The 22,913-nt window shown below is 39.7% G+C and overlaps 1 protein-coding gene across 6 annotated transcripts in view; it reads left to right on the forward strand.

Annotated features, from left to right (window-relative positions):
* Nucleotides 1-22,913, forward strand: part of BBS9 (Bardet-Biedl syndrome 9) — a 498,766-nt gene that overhangs the window by 251,127 nt on the left and 224,726 nt on the right. For all 6 annotated transcript variants that reach the window (XM_075062584.1, XM_032778779.2, XM_032778787.2 and 3 more), the window contains one exon: nt 20,678-20,860. In XM_075062584.1, coding sequence (XP_074918685.1) covers nt 20,678-20,860 — 183 coding nt within the window. The remainder of the gene's footprint in view (nt 1-20,677; nt 20,861-22,913) is intronic.

Genomic DNA, 22,913 nt, shown 5'->3' on the forward strand with positions numbered 1-22,913 from the left:
AAAGGTTAAAACACCATGGCAAAATATGCGAGCCCCGGTGCGAAGTATTTTGTACCATCTATTATCTCATGTTCTGCTTGTGACAACCAGGAGTTTATGCCAGTAAAAAAAAGGGACGCAAGGCTACTGTATTCATGACTACATTGAGGTGTATAGCGGTGATACTTTGGCAGAGAGGCTAGTCGCTCAACATCATAAAAAAAGCATTGTAAAAATTGCGTTTCTTATACTGTTCCATACCATAGCAACAAAGATTGAACTAGGACAATTACACTTGAGATTTAGATGACCACACTCGTAATAATGGCAGCTTACACAATAATGTGAGCAAATCTGAAGAAGACCGGAGCTAGTACTTAGAACTTACACTCTTAGGATCTCAGGATTGTTTTCATCCAGGAACCTGGCGTTGAAGATCAAAAATTCTGTTTCGGTAAAATCAGGTATCTTCCCACTGTTAATATACAGATACAGCATCCATAGAAATGCTGCCAAACTAGACGTTTGGAATAAGAAAAAAAAAACTTTGCTCAGGAACACTATCGCAAACAGTGCTACTACTTCGCGTGTACTCACGACGTCATAAGGACAGCAGGGAAATGTCCAGCGAACTCTAAAATCGAGTACCCTGTTCCATATAAGGTAGCAGACCGCCGAGAAGGGGTACTAGCATACGTAGGATACCTAGCTCATTATCAACCACAGTCCGCGCAGGTCATGTAATACGATAAATAGATAAGATTTCCTGACACTTAACCATAGAAACATAAGAGCTTCAGCCAACATAAGTCACTGCATTAGGTTCAAGACTACGAGACGTTCCTTTCTGAACGGTTCGGGTGATACAGAGATAGGAAACATGGCTCTGTCTTCCCTCACTCCCCCCCACTAACGTTCACATGAACCAGTTAAAAGAGGAAACAGAATAATACCAACACTGGTCTATTTGTCTTGTGACTCTATTCTAATCAGATGTTCCACCCTTATGTGTATCCTGATTGTCGGCTTGGTTATGACTGGCCAATTCTCTAAACATAGACCATTTCGGAAGTTGAGTCCAGTACTAGTCACTTCCTTGACTGCACACACTCGAGCTCCCGGCGGTAGGTAAGAACGGGTGCTTAGAGTGAGGACTGCTCCACCATCCGTCTGAGACAAAACCCCATGCCCTGATTAATGCTGCTTCAATATCATACGAGGGGGAAGATGATTCCTTGGTGAGAATCTACCACATAGGTCAGATATGGAGATGATGTATACTGGAGAGCTCAAATAAGCATCTACGGCACGTTCTTGGCATATAGTGAGTGAGAAGCAACTGAGGCGGGAGAGCTTACAACGCCACCCTACCCTTTTCTCTGTGTTAAGAGATAGAAAAGATTCGATGTGCTAGATTCGTGCCTGGATCTGGGTGAACCGGGTTGTTCATAGAACCACATGAACACAGGTGGACGGACTGTCCTCCCACCGCAATCACTTATTGAATCTACTAACAAAGTCCCCTAGAATTTCTAACTAATCACTAGCATGTCATCCCTTTACACTAAATCTTCAAATGACACAAGATGGGGGTTAACAGGCGGGAGGACACTGCCGCAGAGACCAGTTTGAACTGAGCCCAGGAAGGTTGGGGAGGGGAGGAGCGATACTGGATGTTGCTAGGTTGACTTGCTAGTCCTATAATGGGGATAAGCCCCATGAATAGCTCGACTATAGATGAGGCTAGCGGTATAGATTGCTTGGGTTCTGAGCACATTCACTGGTATTAATCTACACTACAAACTGTGGCCTCCTTATTCAAAAAAGGGAGCATTTGTACGGACGCCTTGTACATTTTTAGTTAGAAAACCAAGAAGGTGAAAGAGTCAATAGCATAATGCACATCAGTACCCTAACGTGAGTTCGCGAAAATGCCCAAATGTATTCGCTTTTCTGTCTATGCACGAAAATGGGTCTATATCCAAAGACCAGGAGGGCACTTTGAGCATGAGCATGGCAGCGGAACAATCTGAATTACATCGTATGGGATGGAACGCAGAGATATAATACGCGAGTTCATCATCATCTGTTGACCCAGGTTTATCTTCCACGAGGGGACAAAGGTATAAACGGAGAAATTATGCAAAATTATAATGCAGTGAATAGCTAAGTAATCGGAACACGTACCCCAGCTACTGCTCTATTAACTGCAAGGCACGTGAATTGATTCACTATGCGTGAGTGTATCATGACGCTGGAGCATATTTTAGTATGCCGAGTCAGTGAATATACTCATTGTGCCTGCGGCATCCAAGTACAACAAACAGACGTGGAGTGCCAAATCATGATAGGAAAATAAAAATAATACATCACGAATTGAAGAGTATATATTTAATGAGGATACTGAACCGGGCTCCATGTTTGCCGAGCCTATGGGCGTCTCAGCCAGGGACTGATGATCCATAGGAACAGACAGGCCGCGGAAAGTGCACTTGCAAAACTCAGAGTAATTCTCCGAGGAAGCGAAGGATAGATGCACATATTAATTATATAAATACGAATTCGCCAGAACCTCCCGCCACCACTAAACATAAGAACTTCTAAACCCGAGATTTCCAAGGGGGCTGGTGTAAGAATACATCTGCGAGACCTACAAAAATAAAGAGAGGATATAACAGGAGTCAACGCACTAAGTGCTAAACCACGGGTACACATATAAAATAGCAACGAGCTTCAGAATAATTGTAACACTGTTAGCCTCTTCAGGTACGAGCTCATTGAGACTCGACGCATATTATATACAATATTTAAGACGGCCAAAGGAATATTTTTACTGGGCCTTAGTGGTGGTCCCCTGTCTAATCGAAATGCGAAACTTTTTGTTTTAATACAGCAACAGAAATGAATGATGAAATACCGATGTGAAGCTAATTTTTTGATCTTAACTTATCAATAGCCCACGCGGCATAAAGATCTCGATAAGGTAGCGTGCCAATCCAAAAGAGGATAGCTTTTGCTCAGGATCAACACCACTGAGGGACTAGGACACATATGAAGCATCTAAAAGTTAATCCTTATCACCAATCTACGAACCTAGAAAAGTAAGACAGGAGCGCCATCATATGGGGACCCCTTCTTCAAGGGGTACAAAATTGTACAGTCGCCACTCGGACTATACAGTCAGAGAGAGCATAGAAGCTTCCAGAGAGACTGATTCACAGGAAGAATGGGTGGAAATAAATCACGTTCTACTGATTGCCTCATAAAACTAAACGTTTACCAATATAACGACAACATATAGCGATTCCTACAAGTCTGAAAACCACAATTAAGATCATCATAATTCAAGGTAAGAGGCGTCCGATATAATGGTGTGGTAATTAGCGATAAATTAACAAGTCTGACTACCAAAAGGAGGCACACCAGACAACTCTCGAATACACAAAAAATCATTACGAATGGCCATCTGTTCCCTCAAGATCCCTCTGAAGTGAATACACATTAAGAATACTGCACATCAGTCTCAGTCAAACAACTCCAACTACACGAACATACCAACTGGGAAACAGATCAAATCAAAAAGAAAACAAAACCATGCAGAGGCGCGTACGGAACAAAACGTTTAATGCCTAGTCAGTGTCCGTAACTTCCTTACCAAAGAATCCACAAGCCTTATGGGTATAGAGACCTGGTCAAACTGACTCCTAGGTCAGCATAATTACTGGGACAAGTCCCAACTTGAAAAATCAAATATTACCTCAGGTCATTGAGGGACAATCAACAGCGATCCCTCACCGCAAACAATTAGAGCGTAACTCTCACTAGAATAGTGCGACTCAGGGATTCCTTCACTATATTAACATTTACCGATAATAAGATTTTCCAATTACCCTACAGTCAACAAATGTTGGGTGCATATAAAACACAAAACCAATGAACGTCTCAAGTTCGCCTTATCGCGCAAGTCACTTCCCAAGCTACTCCTGCAGCCACCACACCTGATTTCCTTGTAGAAAGTGACTAGCCTATTGCGCTCTCGGAAACGTCTACTGACTCTGAAGTCCAAACTTAAACAGGATTAAAAATTTAGTCACACAGCATTGCGTACGCATTCATCGCAGCATAAGTGAAAACTTCATCACTATCTCATACAACCTATTGAGCAAATGGTGACTGAAGGGCTCGCATTAGCAGCATATACAATGCGCAACAACAGTGAAAGTATAGCCATGTCATTGGAGTGACTTATCATCAGAAAGTGAACGGAGGAGTGTTGTCAGCCTTGATGACTAATGGATACGCTGTCAATATCTATTGAAGTCAGTGGATAGAACTGTGAAAAGAGCTAATTCAGCTCCACTGAGGTGTCTAACCCTTTGCCACTTGCTAATGACAGAACGATCAGAGTACTTTCTCACGTGTCACGGAATGAGGGAGAACAGTTATATAAAGCGATTAGCGGCGTTCCAGGAACAGGTATCCGCACCAGGATGTATTGTTCACAGCACAAAATGCTGTGATGCTCTAGTGCCTCTTATATACCCACACACAACACTTCTCAAATATGTATGATCAAGCTATAAGTAGCCTCTCAGATGGATGGTCGCAGCCGATCCTATGCTAGAGAATAACAGTAGTGTGCATTCTGAGCTCAACATTTCCAGTTTAACATCCCAAGGATGGACAGTATTCAACTGGATTAAAGGTAACATACATCGCACACAGTCTATAATGGGGATGTGTTTAGATATAGAGTTGAATGAAGTACAAGTGGAACAAACTAATTACAAAGAGACTTAAGGACACCTCTTGAGGGCTACGGTGTAGCCTAATCAAACAAGCTGAGGAGCGGTATATTACTCTGGTGGATATACGAATTCGTTTGAAAAACAAGATTGCTTAAAGAGAGATATGACACAAAATCAGATGTTTATCGAAAGAGATGTGCTATGTAAGTTAAGGGCCAGTGGTTGTACAAGAACAAATGGATATAAACTGCCCACAAACAAATTCTACATTGCTTGAAGCTTAGATGAAGTATCTACCACTCTTTCAGGAGAATGGTTTGGCATAGTTTTTTCTGCTGTAATACAGCCTCTCAAGGGGAGTACGCTTGAGCAGCGCAAAGTGCAAAAACTTAGGAATTATGAATACCAAGAACATGAGCTATTGTTCCAAAATATTTACAAATTCTCAGATTATGTGCTATATAAGCCAAGCAATTATAACAAAAAATTAAGTCATCCACCTGTATTACCATCCCACGCCCATCTCTAACTGATTTCACAGAATAACAAAGAGTGCGTAGAATACTAATATGGTGCTACTATGTTGCATGGCTAATCTATCCCAAATTATCAGAATGCAATAAAGAGAATATTCACTAGATTTTGCAGTGCACCTACGATGCTAAACCAATGGCTTAAACTGTCTCTACTCTCAGTGAATCAGAGTTGTGCTACAGATAACATGCTCGAAGTGCCTATTTGCTAATTCCCAGATAAACCAACATGCCTATAGGAACGAGCAAGCAATAAAACGCTTAAAGAGTTCATGGTTGAACACGAGATCAGCAATAAGCCATGCTCAGATGCAAATTTGATAGTGATCCTGAAAGTAAACAGCCTAACAATGCTTGGAAAGATGGCAGAAGTCATGGTGAAAAACGTGAACACTGCCAGAAACACCCACAGGCAGATTCTAAACTTTACAATTGGTAACAACAGTAGAGCTGAAAGATGCTTACTACTATACAAACTTTCATCCATTCAAATTCAGTCATTAACACTTTCCCTCCGAGAAAGGGCGACTCCACAATATGAATAACAGAAGTACCTATACCAACTAATGTACATATCGAGAATCAAAAGATTACCTCTAACGAAAGTGGAGCTCTCTGATTATCAAAAAATGGCTCTCTCTACCATGATATGTTTGCGGGTATCGACTCGGTGCCATCCCACTCGTCCGCCACCCTCCTCCCGCTACTGAGATCTAATCTTCCTCTCTCACCTCACACATAGCATCTTGTGGAGAGTCACGCTGCGTTTACTGTGAGTCGTTATCTACCATAGCAGTACAGAGATCCCGCGCACACCTCCACCCTGCAATGCAATATCATTTGCTTATTTATGAAACGTCAGTAACCTCGCTGCTGAACTAGAAGTGCTCATAGAGTGTTTCCAGGGATGTTTGCTAATAATCCCGCCGGCACCACGCCATTCACACGACAACACGTCCGCTAACTAACAATACACCTAGGTAATACACACGCTCGTTCCAACTGCCCACCCCCCATGTGATTACCAACTATTTTTTTAAATGAATCTGAGCCTATCAATGTAAATCTAGTTCATAAATGTTATCCAGTTATGGACTACTGGTCATATAAAGTGTGATCACGATGTTATACTACGCATGAAACAACACAGGAAGACTTCCGACAAGGCTTTTCAAAACATCACTATGCTTAACTTCGATGAAAACGTACTGATGTCTATATCACAAATAACGTCTCACAGCAATCAGATCCTTCGAATGAAAAAACACGTCAAGCCCCACAACTCTATAGTAGATAATCTTTTTCACACACCCGCCACACTTTCCCGACCCCTCTATCGACAGCCCTCGCACACATTTTCATCAGACCTCCACTCACTCCAATACCTTTTCCATCTGCTCCATATTACAGAATTGCCCATGATAGACTACTTATATGCCGGAAAAGTACGATACTACTAGAACCTCGACCAGAATAGACTCATTAGAGCGTTTAATTTATAGTGAAAAAACTATATAGTCCTTATAAAAGATTTTAGGTCAGCTGTAAAGCGTATTATTGTAAACAATTATGTTTCCCTCACCTACTCTTTGTTCTTCTCTCTTTTTGTTTTGCCCCTATTGAAGATGGATGAGAGCTACACCCACGCACCATTGTATATACTGAAATCTGTATCATGATGTTTTTAATGTCAGCATTAAGTACAAAACTGTATACTCAGCTATTATCCTATGCCTCCATTATTGTAAATATAAAAGTGGCATGAAACGTATCTATAGTAATTTGGTATATAAGTTTGTACCATATTTATGTCTCTTAATAGTTTTTTTGCTTAAAACATATTTGAGTGAAGCATACTTCAGCACGTCTACAAACACAGTGAGGGATCTGAGTCTAGGAAAGGCTCTAAGCAGTTCTCACAGATATTATATCTTACAAACCTTGCACTTCTACCTTTTAAAAGATGACTGGATTGTATTACTAGGAGGTGCATTTAATAACAAGAGAAAAAAACCTAATAGGGTGAAAGTCTGAGCTGCATACATGTCAGATTCCAGAACCAACGTCAGACAACCTCTTCCAAGGCACGCTTGTACTTCTTGAAGCGCAGTGAGAGCTGCAGTGCTAATATCAAATGTAGCTATTCTTGCAGTATCGTCTTATTTGTAGCTAGCCATGTCTCAACATCGACATTAACAACTGAGGTCATGTCACTGATTTGCTCTTTAGTGTGAGAATTTGGATGTATTCACTACTGGCTATCTGCTTAAAAAATCAGGGCCCTAAAGTGGAGTATATGTGCTATAATTGGATCATCCTGAGGCGATGTCTTGCTGGTTATTAGAATAGTGAGACATTCAACTGCCTCGAAATTTTGTCAATAGATAGTGACTTGAGAATATGTCCTAGCATGACTACTGTTAATTATAAGTGGTATCTTGGATAGGCCATAGAGAGCCCTCCCATGGAGGTACAATTGGAAATATTCCAACGGATCTGTGTACAGTGAAGAAAAATCGCCCCTCCCATGGCATAGAATAATACAGCATTGTTGCCTAGTAAAACATATGCTCAAGCCATGAAGTAGTGACAGAGAGAACAGTCAAAGAAAAAACAACCGAAGAAAAGCAGCTGTGGAATATCACCTGAGAGGGAATCTCAAGCAAAGTTGTATTGTGCTATTATCAGAAAATGCTGCAGCCAAGGTGCAAATATTTAAGTCTAGTTAGACGATTGGCTACATGGGAGGTCCACTTCCTAGACACCACGGTGCAAATAAGTGATGGTCACATTAACACCATCCTATACCAAAAACCTACCAACCGCTATGCCTACCTTCATGCCTCCAGCTTCCATCCCGGGCACACCACATGATCCATTGTCTACAGCCAAACACTGAGGTACAACCGCATCTGCTCCAACCCCTCAGACAGAGACCAACACCCACAAAATCTTCACCAAACATTCTCAAAACTACAATACCCACAAGAGGAAATAAGGAAACAGATCAACAGAGCCAGACGTGTACCCAGAAGCTTCCTACTGCAAGACAGACCGAAGAAAGAAACCAACAGGACTCCACTGACCATCACATACAGTCCCCAGGTAAAACCCCTCCAACACATCATCAGGGATCTACAACCCATCCTGTACAATGATCCCTCACTTTCACAGGCCTTGGGTGGCAGGCCAGTCCTTGCCCACAGACAATCTGCCAACCTGAAGCATATTCTCTCCAGTAACTGCACACCACACCATAGAAACTCTAACTCAGGAACCAATCCATGCAACAAACCTCGATGCCAGCTCTGTCCACATATCTACACCAGTAACACCATCACAGGACCTAACCAGAGCAGCCACACCATCGCCGGTTCATTCACCTGCACGTCCACCAATGTAATATATGCCATCATATGCCAGCAGTGCCCCTCTGGTATGTACATAGGCCAAACTGGACAGTCCCTACAGAAAAGGATAAATGGACACAAATCAGATATTAGGAATGGCAATATACAAAAACCTGTATATGCTCCAATATGTCTGTTAGTCTATAAGGTGCCACAGGACTCTCTGCTACTTTTACAGATCCAGACTAACATGGCTACCCCTCTGATACTCTTCAAAGGCAGGTATTCAAGGAAGCAAGAAATAAGTTCTTGTGTCCTTGTGCAGTGATATGAGAAAACACCTATTTCCAAATGTTGTGGTACATTTTTTTAAGCTTCTACTAAAAATACTGTTAGGTCAGATGGCCTGGAAAACAGCTCAAAATAGGGGGAAAAAGACTTTGTATCATTAAGAAAAAAGAGGTCCTGAAAATAGTTATATTTAGTAGAGAATGTTGAGCTTCTAATTAGCTTACTGCTCTTTCTTTAATTGCTAATTTTAGACAATGTTTCCAGTGCACTTTTTTTTTAATTTCACAGTGGATGAGACTTGATCTTACCTCCAGATACTATATTAGGAACTGCAGTATTTTCAGTTCACTTGTAATTATGTGGTGTTAAGTCCGCATTGGAAATCTTTGGAAAATTCTCAGGTTGTGTAGTATAAGGCAGAAGTGAAAAAATTTCAAATGAAGTTGCCTCGGTGGGTGTAACAAGAATTGGAATTTAGCCTGTGGACTTCAGTGTTTAACTGAAATTAGTCTGTCTTGATCTGGCAGCATCTGTGCAGTGATATTTTCATCATTTCATTAAAGTGAAATAGAAATAGGGTTTGTTTGTTCATGTAAGTAAATGAAATTATTGGTGGTATGTTACTGCTAGGATTTGTTTGCATAAAATCTTTTAAAGGAGTTGCTGAGCTGGAGAGTACATTTATCCTATATTTATACAATATAATATGAGTATTGAAAAAAAAAGACTGGTTTTGGAGATAACATTATGTGCTAGACACCCGTGTGAGATACTGATCATCTGTTTATTTTAATCTTGATTTTTATACTGAACTAACACCTAGATCCTGATATCTAACACCCTGATTCTGCAAACACATGAATAGCCCCACTGAAGTGAATGGCATTACTCATAGGATTGTATCCTGGCCTCACTGGGTATGTGTACACTGCTGTAAAAGACCCACAGTTGTCCCAGGTCATCTGACTTGAGCCCGCGGTGCTTGGGCTGCGGGTTGATAAAACTGCAGTGTAGATGTCTGGACTCTGAGACCCTGCAAGGTCAGACGTGGGGGGACCCAGCTGACCTGAGTCTCGGTGCTATGGATTTTTATTGCAGTGTAGACAAACTCCCTGAAGTCAATGATGAAACTTCCATTAACCTTCAGTGAAATCAGGCTTTCATCCATAGTTCTTAAAGTTAAGCACATGCATAAATGTTTGTAGCATTAAGGTTTAAGGAACATCTGGGAGGTACTGAGCACCTTAATTTGTAACTACCCTTTCTTCATGGGAGTTGAAAGCATTGAGAATTCTGCAGGAGAATCTACACACAGAAAATATCTGTTTTAGATTCACTGTCTGATTTGGCAGATTTATAAATTAAGCAAAATACTTTAAAATAAAAACAACACTTCTTCATTATTACATAAGGTCATAATATATTATCCAGTGATATAAAGCCAGCCGGCGTTTGGTTTATCATTTTTTTTTATTAGAGAGCTGCTAATTCAGAGAGCAACTCTGCAGTGAAAGTCACTCTGTCCTCTATGTTAATTGACTATTAGAAGTTCCTTTCCATGTACGTGTGTACATAATTTGGCACATCCCAGTACTTAACATTTTTGTTTTGAAAGTATAAGTAAAGGATTCATTGTAAGTCATTGGCTTCTCGAGTTCTGTATAATTTGTACCAGATGTTCTTTTCCTTAGATAAGCTACTAATTTTATAACTCTACCTTTCAATTTAGATATACAGTAGAATTCACTTTTGAATGTATTGGGAAGAATTCCATGTATTTTGGAATAAACTATATCCACTGCTTTATTTTATAATCTATTTCCATTCTCCCTCTTTCTCTTATTTTAGCAATTAACAAGCATTTGCTTGCTTGCAGGCTGAGATATTTCCATGTGGATAGACTGGCAAGAGGGTGATCAATACATTCATTATTATATATTATAGTGCCTGGGAGCCCTAGTCAGGCCCAGGATCCCACTGTGCATTCATCAAACACAGAACAAAAAGAATCTCTGCCCTAAAGAGCTTACTGTAAAGGGACAGGATAGACAAAGGCTGAGGAAAGAAGTAGAACACATAAGCAGAGTGAACAATCTGATGGCAACAAACAGCATGTGAGTTCCTTGATTGATTGATTTACGTATTTTGTGGGTTTAGTTAGGAGGGGATAAGCTAAAGAGAAGGGAGAGTGAGGGGAACTGGGAGGGAGAAGATGGCTGGAGGAGTGATTCTGAGGTAAAGAGATGGTGATGAATGGGTAGGGTTGGAGCAAACAGCCAATTATCACAGAGCAGAGAAAACTGAGTTCAAACTGTAGCAAGTTCTCCAAGGGACTCCCAAGGTCCCTGCTCTGGCTGTTTCTGCCCCTACCAGCTGGGGTCTCTGCCTGACTCCTCTATGCAGCTTTTCCCCAAGCCCACTTGGTGGTGAGGAGAGAGACCACCTGGGTCCTAGTGCCCCCAGAGTGTGTGTGGGTTCTCCCCTGCACAGTTTGGGTCCAGGAGGGTGTTGGGGGGCTGTACTTTCTCTCCTTTCCTTTCTCTACCTTGGCAGGTTCCTCTTTGCAGTATATTTTCAAAAAATCCCAACTAAACAAAAAATAAAACAACCTCCCCCACAAAAGCCTCTGAAATAAATAATCAATTACCAAAAGAGTAAAAGTAAATTAATAAAGGTAAAAACACCCCTCCCCCAACCCTATCTAAAACAGTTTTGCAAAAAGGTGTGCCAGAGAGACTCCATGCAGTCAACTGGGCACTTCATTTCACTTTGCTATTTATTTTATATGGAAGGCATATAGATAGTATGGTGAAGGGCAGCAATATAAAATCCTAAGATACATTTAAAAACCAAACCAAATATACAAGAAATCTAAGACTTACGTTGCAAGTGCTTTAGTATTGCCCACATGTAAATGGAACATTTCTTAAGATTCTTTTTTTATTGATAGATATGATTCGTAGAGCAGCACAGCAACACCTACTTTAGGTATATACTTGGTTCCACATTCACGTAAGACACAGCACACCAGATTTGTTTCATGCTTGGCTTTCACTAGCCTGGCTTGTTCATATCCCCTGGGTCCAGCCATAATGGAGACTTCCTACTGAATTGCTTGACATCAGTCTGTTAAGTGATTTCATCTGGGTTTCTACCAATCATATCCCTTTTTTCAATCCACTGGGTAGAATCCATCTCTGTCCTATGGATAGTATACAATACCCCTTTTGAAATCTTTCTAGTGATACCAAAGAGGTTTGAGGAATAAAACCTTATGAATGGAAAACTGTTTGCTTATTGATTGTTCTTTTTTAAAAAAAATCTGTACTGTACTGTTAAAGCACCAAGATTGTATCACGCCTTCAGATTTTTGTAACCTCTTTCTTTGAATGGTTGAAATAATAGCTGTCATTTTATCCAAATTCAGCTGCTTATTAATGTTGCTGTTACTAGTGATTTAATAGCATTTCCTAGGAGAAATGGGTTGACGGTCTGTCTGGTTTATGGTGGACATGTGCTAACATCTCAAAAAACATCATCACAGTTAGTACTAACTGGCACTCTTATCTCAGGGTCAGGTATTCATAGGCTGAAGTCCCAAATGAAAACTTAGGCTGATATGTAATACAGTGCAGTACTATGGGAATGTTGAAGTGTTGGTGGTACTCTCCTTTGGAAGTAACATACACATCAGGGGTAGGCAACCTATGGCACGGGTGCCGACGGCGGCACGCGAGCTGATTTTCAGTGGCGCTCACGCTTTCTGGGTCCTGCCACAGGTCTGGGGGGCTCTGCATTTTAATTTAATTTTAAATGAAACTTCTTAAACATTTTAAAAACCTTATTTACTTTACATACAACAATAGTTTAGTTACATATTATAGACTTATAGAAAAAGACCTTCTAAAAACGTTAAAATGTATTACTGGCACGTGAAACCTTAAATTAGAGTGAATAAATGAAGACTCGGCACAGCACTTCTGAAAGATTGCCGACCCCTGATATACATTAATGCCCAGAAGTTTGTGGGCAGGGCGTAAATAAAGATAACTTTTTGACTATGTCATCCTGGCCTACATTTCATAAAGCAGGTTCAGATGTCCAAGGTGCTGTGCGCATTAATTGTTGTGTCTACTTGTCTACACAGACTCTTTCCTGCTAGTGTTCATCTCATTGCTTTATAAACAACTTTGAGAATTCTGCATGAAAGGTGCTATGGAAAAATAAATTATACTCTGAAGTAAAGGACATTAGAGCTTTTAAAAATAAATTACCAATACTATCAGACAATCGTATCTGTTCTAACAGTATTTATTTCTAGTGTGCCAATCATAGTAGTTAGGTGCTCTATACACAAATTGAACATTAATTCAGGCAGAAAAAGTTAATACATTGTGACCCAAAATGCCATTTAGATGTGTAACACAAGATGTGTGACTGGTAAGTTTTTTTAGATGATCCTGGAAAAAATTGTAGTAGAAAATAGTATTGAATTCTTTTTCCTTCTCCAAAATGTATAGTGATAAATAATAGTGATCTGTTTTCATAGGAATGAACTAGGGAATCTCTGACATCCTATATTCTCTACTTTTATGCTTTCTGTTAGCACAGGTATCAACAAAATACTAATTTAGGAGGTATTTGACCTACTTATCTTTAAACATACTAGAAAGGGTTTGGATGAACAAGATATTGGTGGTAGGTATGTCATGAGGAATTTGTCTAAGAATAATTATCAAAAGAGATCTAGGAACTCATGATCAGCATTTCAACTTGCATGACTGTTTCCAAACACAGAATGACTTTGCCTTCTAAAGCAAATAGCAGCAAATAGTCATTAGCAGCAAATAGTCTTCCACATAATTTAAGTTTTAATTGTGGGGCACGGTGATAGGGTGTATCAGACCTTTGTGGCCCCTGCTGGGAGGAAAAGAGTAGCAAAAGTGGGTTCTCCAGGCCTGCCTAGAGAAACCTCATGAGGTCAGTCATCTTGGAAGCTAGAGAGACCTGGTCCTCCAAGGGCTAGGAACAGCCAATCAGAGCCCAGCAGATTCATACAAATGGAGCTGCAGAGTGTTAGCAAATCAGTTCCTGGCTGTTCAACAGGGCCAGCTCCAGGCACCAGCTTGTCAAGCAGGTGCTTGGGGCAGCAACTTGGGAGTGGGGCGGCAGTTTCAGGGATTCGGCGGCAATTCGGCGGAGGGTCCCTCACTCCCACTCAGAGCGAAGGACCTCCTGCTGAATTGCTGCAGATCGCGATCGCGGCTTTTTTTTTTTTTTTTTTTTTCTGCTTGGGGCGGCAAAACCCCTGGAGCCGGCCCTGCTGTTCAAAGGAGCCTGAAAAGTAGTCAGAATGTAGGGCTGACTGAGTTTACATTGAGACTGCAGAGGAAGAAGAACCTGAGGCTGTTGGCCCTGAGATAGGTCTGGAGCTAAAGGGGCCCAGTAGGAAGAGTCCTATGGAAATAGCATCAGAGGATTGAAGTTGATCCATACATGGCTGCTGTTTATAGGGTTCCTGGGTTGGAACCTGGAGTATTGGGTGGGCCCACACTCCCCTACTATCATAGATAAAGTGGCATAAACCCCAAAAGGGACAGGGCTTATTTGGGCACCCTACCAAAGGGCTGAATTTAAAAGGCCCAGAGCTGGGCTGAAGACCCTAGGGAGATCCAGAATCCTGGATTCTTTAATACCCTGGAAGGGGTTCATTTGGACTTTGTGACTTGGCCAAAGCATCAAGCCACTAAGAAGCTACCAAGATCAGCCTGCAGGGGGAACTAGAGGTGAGAAAGGAGTGAGGTACTACACCCAGCCACTAGGAGGCCCTTAAGAGGCCATCAGTAACATTAGTTGCAGAATTAATCGGCACTCAATAACTGTTTGTTTTGTAATGGGTGGGTCCATGTCTTATCAGAATAATTATATTTCTGATGCATTCCTTGATGAAGACTCTTGCCTTACATCAATAACTACCAAACGCTGATTCTAGGAAATTCCAGATACCTACAATTCCCATTAACTTCTGTGGAAAATAAGCACCTACCAGAACTGGCCTGTGTGACAGAAATAAACGTTCCTGTTTGGAGAAAACAGAACTAACTCTGTGTGTGTGTGTGTGTGTTCTCATTTTTTTTTTGTTCCAAAAGTGATTTTGAGTATGTACATTTAGGAGTATGGGGGGCTGGCTCTGAAAATCAGAACCTTTTAGGTGCCTTAAGTTGGGCAACCAAAAACTGAAGCACTCAAAATCCACTAGTCATTTTTCAAAGGACTAAAAGCAGTGCTTAATTTGTAATGAAAGAGGTGCTGGGGATCAGGCAATTTGTTTACTTTCATAACTGATGCCTAGGGGTGCCCGGGCTACGAACTGCCATGACTAGAGGTGCTGGGGCTCGGCCCTGACAAGCCCCAGCAGAAATGAAGTACTGACTAAAGGTGACATGCAGGAAAACCAAGCAGTTAACCTTTGACACATCTTCCTACGTGAATATGATATACAGAAACCATAACAAAGTCTCTTTACTTGGAAATTATTTGGAACAAATCTTGTTGGTATTACTCATGAAGGGTGAGGTCTACAAATTTCTCAGAATATTATAAAAACACTTCTGGAGTCGAGCTTTGCCCTTGCCAACTGTGAATGTGAAATTTTAATAGAAGTGTGTTAAATCCGTGACCTTGATGTAGAGAATATTTATTCTTGGGTGTTGTTTCTTTTTTACAATGTGCTTCCATTAATAACTTTTTTCTAAAAGCAGGGTTCCGCTTTTTGTAGATTGGTTTGTTGGAACAGGGTTAGAATTTGGTCAGCCAGAAAAGAGTTCACAAAAAAGGCCATAAATGAAAAGAAAATTGTGATCAACTTTTAAACAAATATTATACCAGATGCTATGCTTTCGGCCTTTGCCAATGCCTCTTTGATCTTTGCTCTGCCAGTCATTTCCCCCTCTTCTACTGCTTTGAATATGGAGGTTTCGTGAAACCTGTTCTTTTGGTTATCTTTTGGGTGTAGCCTTTATGTTTCCAAGAAACAAGGGGCCAAGGGGGAAAAAACCTGACTATCCAGTAATGGGCCTTGTATTGGATTGATGGACTCTTTTCTAGAGGCTATCTGATCAAATGAAAATTCATGTACTACGGCCATATTAGTGACAGTAAGGGACAATGGAGCTAAAGCTTGCTTGCAGTCATGAAGAAATAAGGGACATAGAAAGGCCTCTACTGTAAGCGAAGAAGTAGTTTCCTTGCTTTGTTACTTTATGCATGTTTATACAGAAGGTAAAGAAGACATTATCTGAAACAATGAGCAGATGGAAAAATTGATAAACTTGAAGGTAGTTTAGAAATTAGAGAGAAACCGTAGTAGAATCTAGGGAGACTGTAGAATCTCAGTTTGCAAAGACAAAGATTCTAATTTTTCCCTCATTGTAAAAGTGGTTATTAGAAATAACGTCCAGGTGAAGAGGAAATATTAAAATGTGGAACTTACTTTGAGATTTTGGAAAAAGTTCTAAGCACCTATACTTTCACAAATTTCCTAAGAGTCTGAATAAAGCTTCTCAGAAGAACTCTTAAAGACATTTACCTGATGTCTTAGGAATTGTTCAAAGAAATTTTCCTCTCTAAGCAAAGGTTTATTTTTTAATCCTATACATTGAGAGTGAAACCATGTGTGGATCTGGATGAGGATTGCATTGCAAAGATTATGGAAGCTGTCCCAGCTGCTTTGTATATTACTAAGACATCTAGTTTAGAACAGACCTCAAGGGGTATTCTCCTTGTAACCTTTACCCTATCTAATTATAGAGATTGGGGTTTGAAACTGAGATTGTCAGTGTAGACATATATTATTTCATGGTAATAAAATCTTTATAATCCCAGATGTTTCAGATCTCATGAAGCTTCATGTTTGCAATTCCTCGTCTATAAGTAGAGATTTAGTCTTAAAAGCTGTTCTTTCCTTTGGTTTCTCTATAAGTGCTGGGTGGAATAATGTGTATGTATAATACATGATGGTGTGGTAGAAAGATTTCATTGGCATGTGTTTGAGGGTTGCAACACACCAAGACCACCCTGTCTCCTTAGGAATTTAAGCGTTTCAGTGATGCAAAACCAGTTTGCATATTGTGCATCTCAGAACAGAGTAATTTTGGAACAAAGAAGAAAACATTCTTGTGGCAGGTAGATTTTTAAAAAGCTCCCTCTTAAAACTCTTCGGAGATTTGGCATGTTAAAAGTAGTTCCAGGGAGGCGGATTCATTTATTTATTCATTGAATTCTTTTCTATTCTAGATATTTACTTAGATTTTTAAAACATATAAGGGTGTGCATCCCTTGGACATAACTCACAATTATATTGGAAGAGGCTGCCTTGCCTCCTTGACAAATAAAACATCAAACAATAAGACCATTTCACTGTAAGCAATGGTAATCAAGCCACTCCAAGATTCAGCTCACCCCACTCCCCAAATCCTGGGAAGTAGATGAACCTGGCTGTCTGACTGAAAAATTTTACAAATGTGGGTTATTTTGAGACAAGTTTTAGAGCAGATTCCAAAGTGGAACATCCCTCATGTAGAAATCCAAGCCAACAGCTCCTTTTCATTTCTATTGACAGGCTCAAACTCAAGTGAATCAGATGATGTCATTTGGGGCAGTATAGCCCAGGGTGTGAGGCTGTAATTCAGATGACCACCTCCCAGACTATTTAGGGTTTATAAGTTAAAACCAGCACCTTGATTTCTCAAACAGAAATGTATTGATGTTAGTGCTTGTCCCAGAGTACCGATCTGAAATTCCACTTAGTAAGTGGGACACTTCATTTTACACTAGCTTTAGTTTTCAAGTGGTCTCAAAATGTAACTGATTACAATATGGTAATCTTGAAGACAAAGCAATAGATAACTGTGGCAAGATCTGTCTCCGAAAGGAAAAAAAAGTCCCATCCTGTTCATTAAGTGCAAATAAAAGAAGGTGATCGTGTCCATGGCTACTATCTGGGCATCAATGGGCAACTACTTGGGATCTAATAAGGTACCCAAATTGTGCACCAGTTACAAATGGCTGTCACACTCTCTCACTTATGGTTGTTGATAGATTGTCATCTATTCCAGCTGCTTCCTCCAACCCACCAACATTAGTTGCATCTAATCTAGGCTAAGTCATAGCCCCCATCCAAGCACCAAGCTCATAATGACTCCGAGTTATTCATTACACAACACTAGCCTGGTACAATATGATAGCGGCATACTGCTGGGTGTCATAGAAATTACATCTCAGCTCATCTTTCCTCACTTTCCCCTTTTACCAGTCTCAAAACAATTGAACAGGAACAGTGTAAAAACAGATCCCTTTAGTGCCCCCATGAGAGGGTTCTTGGGGCAAAGGAACAATTGCCTACAGTTGTCCTTTCAGAAAAATTAAAAACAGAGCCACTCTGGATTAGTGGGTAAAGCAGTCAAATGTGCATAGCAGTGCTGCATTTATCTCAGTTTCTTACAGTGCCGCATTCATCTCATTGCTGTCATGTGTGTGTGTGTGTTTGTGTGAATTAAAATTAATGTCCAGTTCTTGAGAGGCCTGCTGAGGCCTCATCGCTTGTATGTAGCTTTTGCCCCACTGCTAATCTTCAGTGACTGGGTGAGCATGTAGGTTTTTACCTGCTCTGGCTTTGTGCCATCTTTCTATGGTTGGCTGACAGTTGCGATGTGGTGGCTGTACTGCATGCAAACAGTGCCATGAGATTTAGGTAAAGTTGCTGGATGTGACCCTGTTCATACTATATGATTAATGTCCATGGTGCTGTTGCTTTCCTGTAACCAATTTTAGAGCATATTAGGGCAGTTCTCACCATTTGGGATTAATTTCACTCTATTTTTTATGAGTTGAGCTTTTTCCCTTAGTGTAGCTAACTGGGTGTCTGCATCATTACTTGGCTTTAGTTAATATAGTGTTTGGACTTGGATGTCCTTGGGGTTCTCCATTTTATTTGGAAATGTAGACTTTAAAATCTAGAACAAAAGCAACCAACACTTTTTGTTTGAAATAATTTATTGTTTCCTAAAATTCACTATATCTTTAGTTCTATGTCACCTGAAAACATCTAGGGAACACCCCCATCTGTACTGCTAGTGTTGCACTTTAAAAATAATTTTGCTTCACCAAAGCTGGTTGGGTTTGTTTCCAGGCTGAAGATACATTGTATAGTATTTTTCCTTTTCACATAGTGAACTTTAATATGTTGAGCTATCATAGAATATCAGGGTTAGAAGGGACCTCAGGAGGTCATCTAGTGCAACCCCCTGCTCAAAGCAGGACCAATCCCCCCACAGATTTTTGTCCCAGATCTCTAAATGGCCTCCTTAAGGATTGAACTCACAACCCTGGGTGTAGCAGGCCAATGCTCAAAACCACTGAGCTATCCTTCCCCGGATTCTGTCCTAGCTTTCCTTTGTAAATTAATTATGTTTTAATACTAAGTATACTTTGCACTTCTATAGAGCCTTTCATGAAAACATCACACAGCACTTTACAAAATTAAGTCTCACAACATCCCTGTTAAGTAGGCATCGTCTCTTTGCAGATGAGTAAACATATGAAGAAAGAGGTTAAGGGTCTGATTTTGAAGAAGTGCTGTGCATTGATTCAAATGACGGCTGCAGATGGTCACTACCTCTGAAAACCAACCTTTTGGAGGCAATATGTAATATCAGTAGCTGAGATTAAAAAGTGTCTTGGAAATTGTGGCTCAAACCCCACTTTAGCCACCAGACAATGCCTATATCCTTTAAATTCAATCTATGTATAGCATGGAAAATATGTTGCTGGTGCATAAAATTACATTGAAATGATAGGAAATTATCTTGAAGAAAGCAATAGTAAGTTTCATAGGTAGAGCCCTTAGGATTCTACACCTTTGTAATCTATATTTCAAACAAATATTAGTTATTTTTCTCACATTTCTGCAAAGTAATGCCATGCATACATTTGTAGAAAATGGACAGTAGTATCTGTCATGACAAAACACATCTAATATTAGTAAAATTCCATTTAGCAGTTTCAAGTTTTCCTCTCAGGTTCTGCTTCTAGTTTTTTCCACTGAGTACTGAAGAGGATAAAAATATCATGGCAGTTTACAGGAAAAGGAGCTGATATTTAAAGCGAGCATACACCTAATTTTCTTTTCAAGGTTTGTGTAGTCCAGTATTTTACTCTGGTGTTAAAAATGACATCACCCAACCAATCATATGCCAGAGCATCTACATTATTGGTATAATGCTGAACTAGCCCATACTATGCATACAACCCCACCTAATAAAATAAAAATGTGGCAATTTTTTCCATATAGAAATAACTGACAAATTACAGTTTTAAAAGAAATAAAATAAATGTAATACTTTTGATTATGAGCCCTACAAGGATGTTGGTCAGTGATTAACATCATGTGTGGTATAATCCTCAATGTTTGCAGTTGGTTAGGGGCGATTGTATTACACTAGATTATGGGAATCAACCTGGAGAGTGCCTTATTGTAGAATATGCATTAAACAGAATCCTCTCTACACCGACTGAATTTATTGATTAATCCCACTGCCACATGTATTTTAAATTACCTTGACAAATGATAACTTATTTAATACTTTCTGTGACTTGTCTTTATGGAAGAGAAAGTTCATCAGGTCTTTCTAAAGAAAAACAAGAATGTGCCAAATGTAATGTGTGGACTGTTAAGAATGGTAAAATTATATCTAACAAAAGTTTGTGATTTTTGCAGATAATAGCTCTAGCAGATGCGGCAGAGGAAAACCAAGCCAATATGTTCCAAGCATTCACAAAGTTGAAAAGTGCCACCCAGCTGGTGATTATGTTGATTAGTCTGTGGCAGAAACTCAGTACTGACCAAGTTGCTATTCTGGAAGCTACGTTTTTGCCATTAATGCAGGATACCCAAGAGCTGGTAAGGATCTGTGAGATTTACTGAAAATCTGGATATGTGGAAAAGTACAAACTGATCGATTAACTTGGTTTTCCCAATGTGTTCTGCAAATGGCCATTCCTTTTAATGGAAAGTTATATTTCCCTTCCTACTATACTATATTGAAAAAACTTTATTTAGATGGGTTGTTTTAAGATTTGGTTGAGTCTACTTTAAATCCATTCTTCTTCATCAGCTGCAGTGAAGTCTTTGATTTGTACATCTCAAGGTTTGCATGCTACCAATTAACTTTCAAGTTAACCAGTCCTTGCTTTTCAAACCAAATGGAAAGACTTAATATATCTAATATAGCTGTATATACATCTATTTAAATGCTGATAACAATTGTGATAATAGTTTTGTAGTTTTGTTGTCATTTGAATGAGTTGTAGTAGGGATTATCTACATTGTGGATTTGCCGCAGTTATAGTCATTGGTGTCTAGCCACCAGTGTAGCTGCACTGGAGCAACCCCCATCTGTAAAAAAGGCAAAGTTGCTGTTTATTATGCATCCGAAGAAGTGAGCTGTAGCCCACGAAAGCTTATGCTGAAATAAATTAGTTAGTCTCTAAGGTGCCACAAGTACTCCTGTTCTTTTTGTATATTATGATTTACTTTGGTTTTAAACTTGGGGTAAGCACCACTTGTGCAAATAGCAGCTTTTTTAGACTGCACCAGCTACATCATTGGCTGTGACTAAGGCAAATCCATAGCCTACACAAGGCCTTAGATTAAAATAGCACATCCTTAAAAACACACTCCCTGTATGGCAAATGGCATCTTGTTTTAACAGACCTATTAAAAACCATGTTTGAAAATATTGACTATATAGACTATATTGCTTGCATAGTGTAGTCTATATTTTTGTTAATTTTTCCTTTGAGCCTTTGTCTGAAAACAATCTTTGTAGTAACTTCCACAGCAGTCACTTATTACATCACAGACAGGATTTAGGATTACGATTTCATGTAGAGAATAAATAGGAGAAGGTGAACTCTTGAAAAGAATGTCATAAAGAAAGGATTATTAGTGACAAATGGAGAAGAAGAGCAGATGAATTTTCAAGGAACAAAGATTCTGTTAGTGGTAATATTCAATATCTTATTAATAAAGCACATGAAAAATATTTATCTTACAAACTAATAATTATAAGTGCTTTACATTTTCAAAGCCTTTCACCAGTATCTAATTATTCCTCATAGCATCCTACAAGATAGGTAAATAGCATCATTTTATAGATGAAGATACTAAAAACACATAGATGTTAAGTATCTTCTTCAAGGCCACATAGAGCCTTAAACAATTGTGTCTTGAGGCCCCTTTGTGATTCATTACTCTGTCAGCAACTTTTGTCAGGCTTGACATACTCACTGCACTGCTTACACTGGTGCCATGATATTTATTGAAAAGGTGATGTAATATATTGTTTGAACTCTAATAACACACTGGTCGTTAATGTCACTGTGAAATGTCTGTTACAGTTCTACAGGTAAATTATGGATATTCTCTTATATTATGTCTTGTAAACAGACAAAAGTGGCAAAACCCTCCTGCAATTTTGTAATGGGGGTAGGTTGCTGAGTCAGAGCTGCTTAACCCATTGACACTCAGTACAGACTGGAATGCTGGCTGGCAGCGTTCTGATACAAGAACTACAGCAGCCAAGCTTTTTGCGGCACTAAGGGTTACAGAGCAGGCAGTGACATAACCCCTCACTGTCATGTTCTGGATTGCACCCCAGAACGTGACAATATTATCCTGTGTTTTATCAATAAGAAAAATATATGGCACAATTTGTTTATATGAGAGATATGAGTTAAAAGACATAATCTTACTGAACAGTAAAATTCTCGCATCCAGTCCATACTGTGAATGTATCATCTGTGTGCAGATCTCTATTGTATTCTGTACTTGTTTAATGTGTATAACTATCTTAGTGCTCTATGGTTGTGTGTAAACATACAGACCATGCACTAGAGAAGCACATTGCCATTAAGAAATCCATCCTGCAGTTTGAAGAGAAGTTTGACACACA

This window comes from Chelonoidis abingdonii, chromosome 2 (genome assembly GCF_003597395.2).
Source record: "Chelonoidis abingdonii isolate Lonesome George chromosome 2, CheloAbing_2.0, whole genome shotgun sequence".
Lineage (NCBI taxonomy): Eukaryota > Metazoa > Chordata > Testudines > Testudinidae > Chelonoidis > Chelonoidis abingdonii.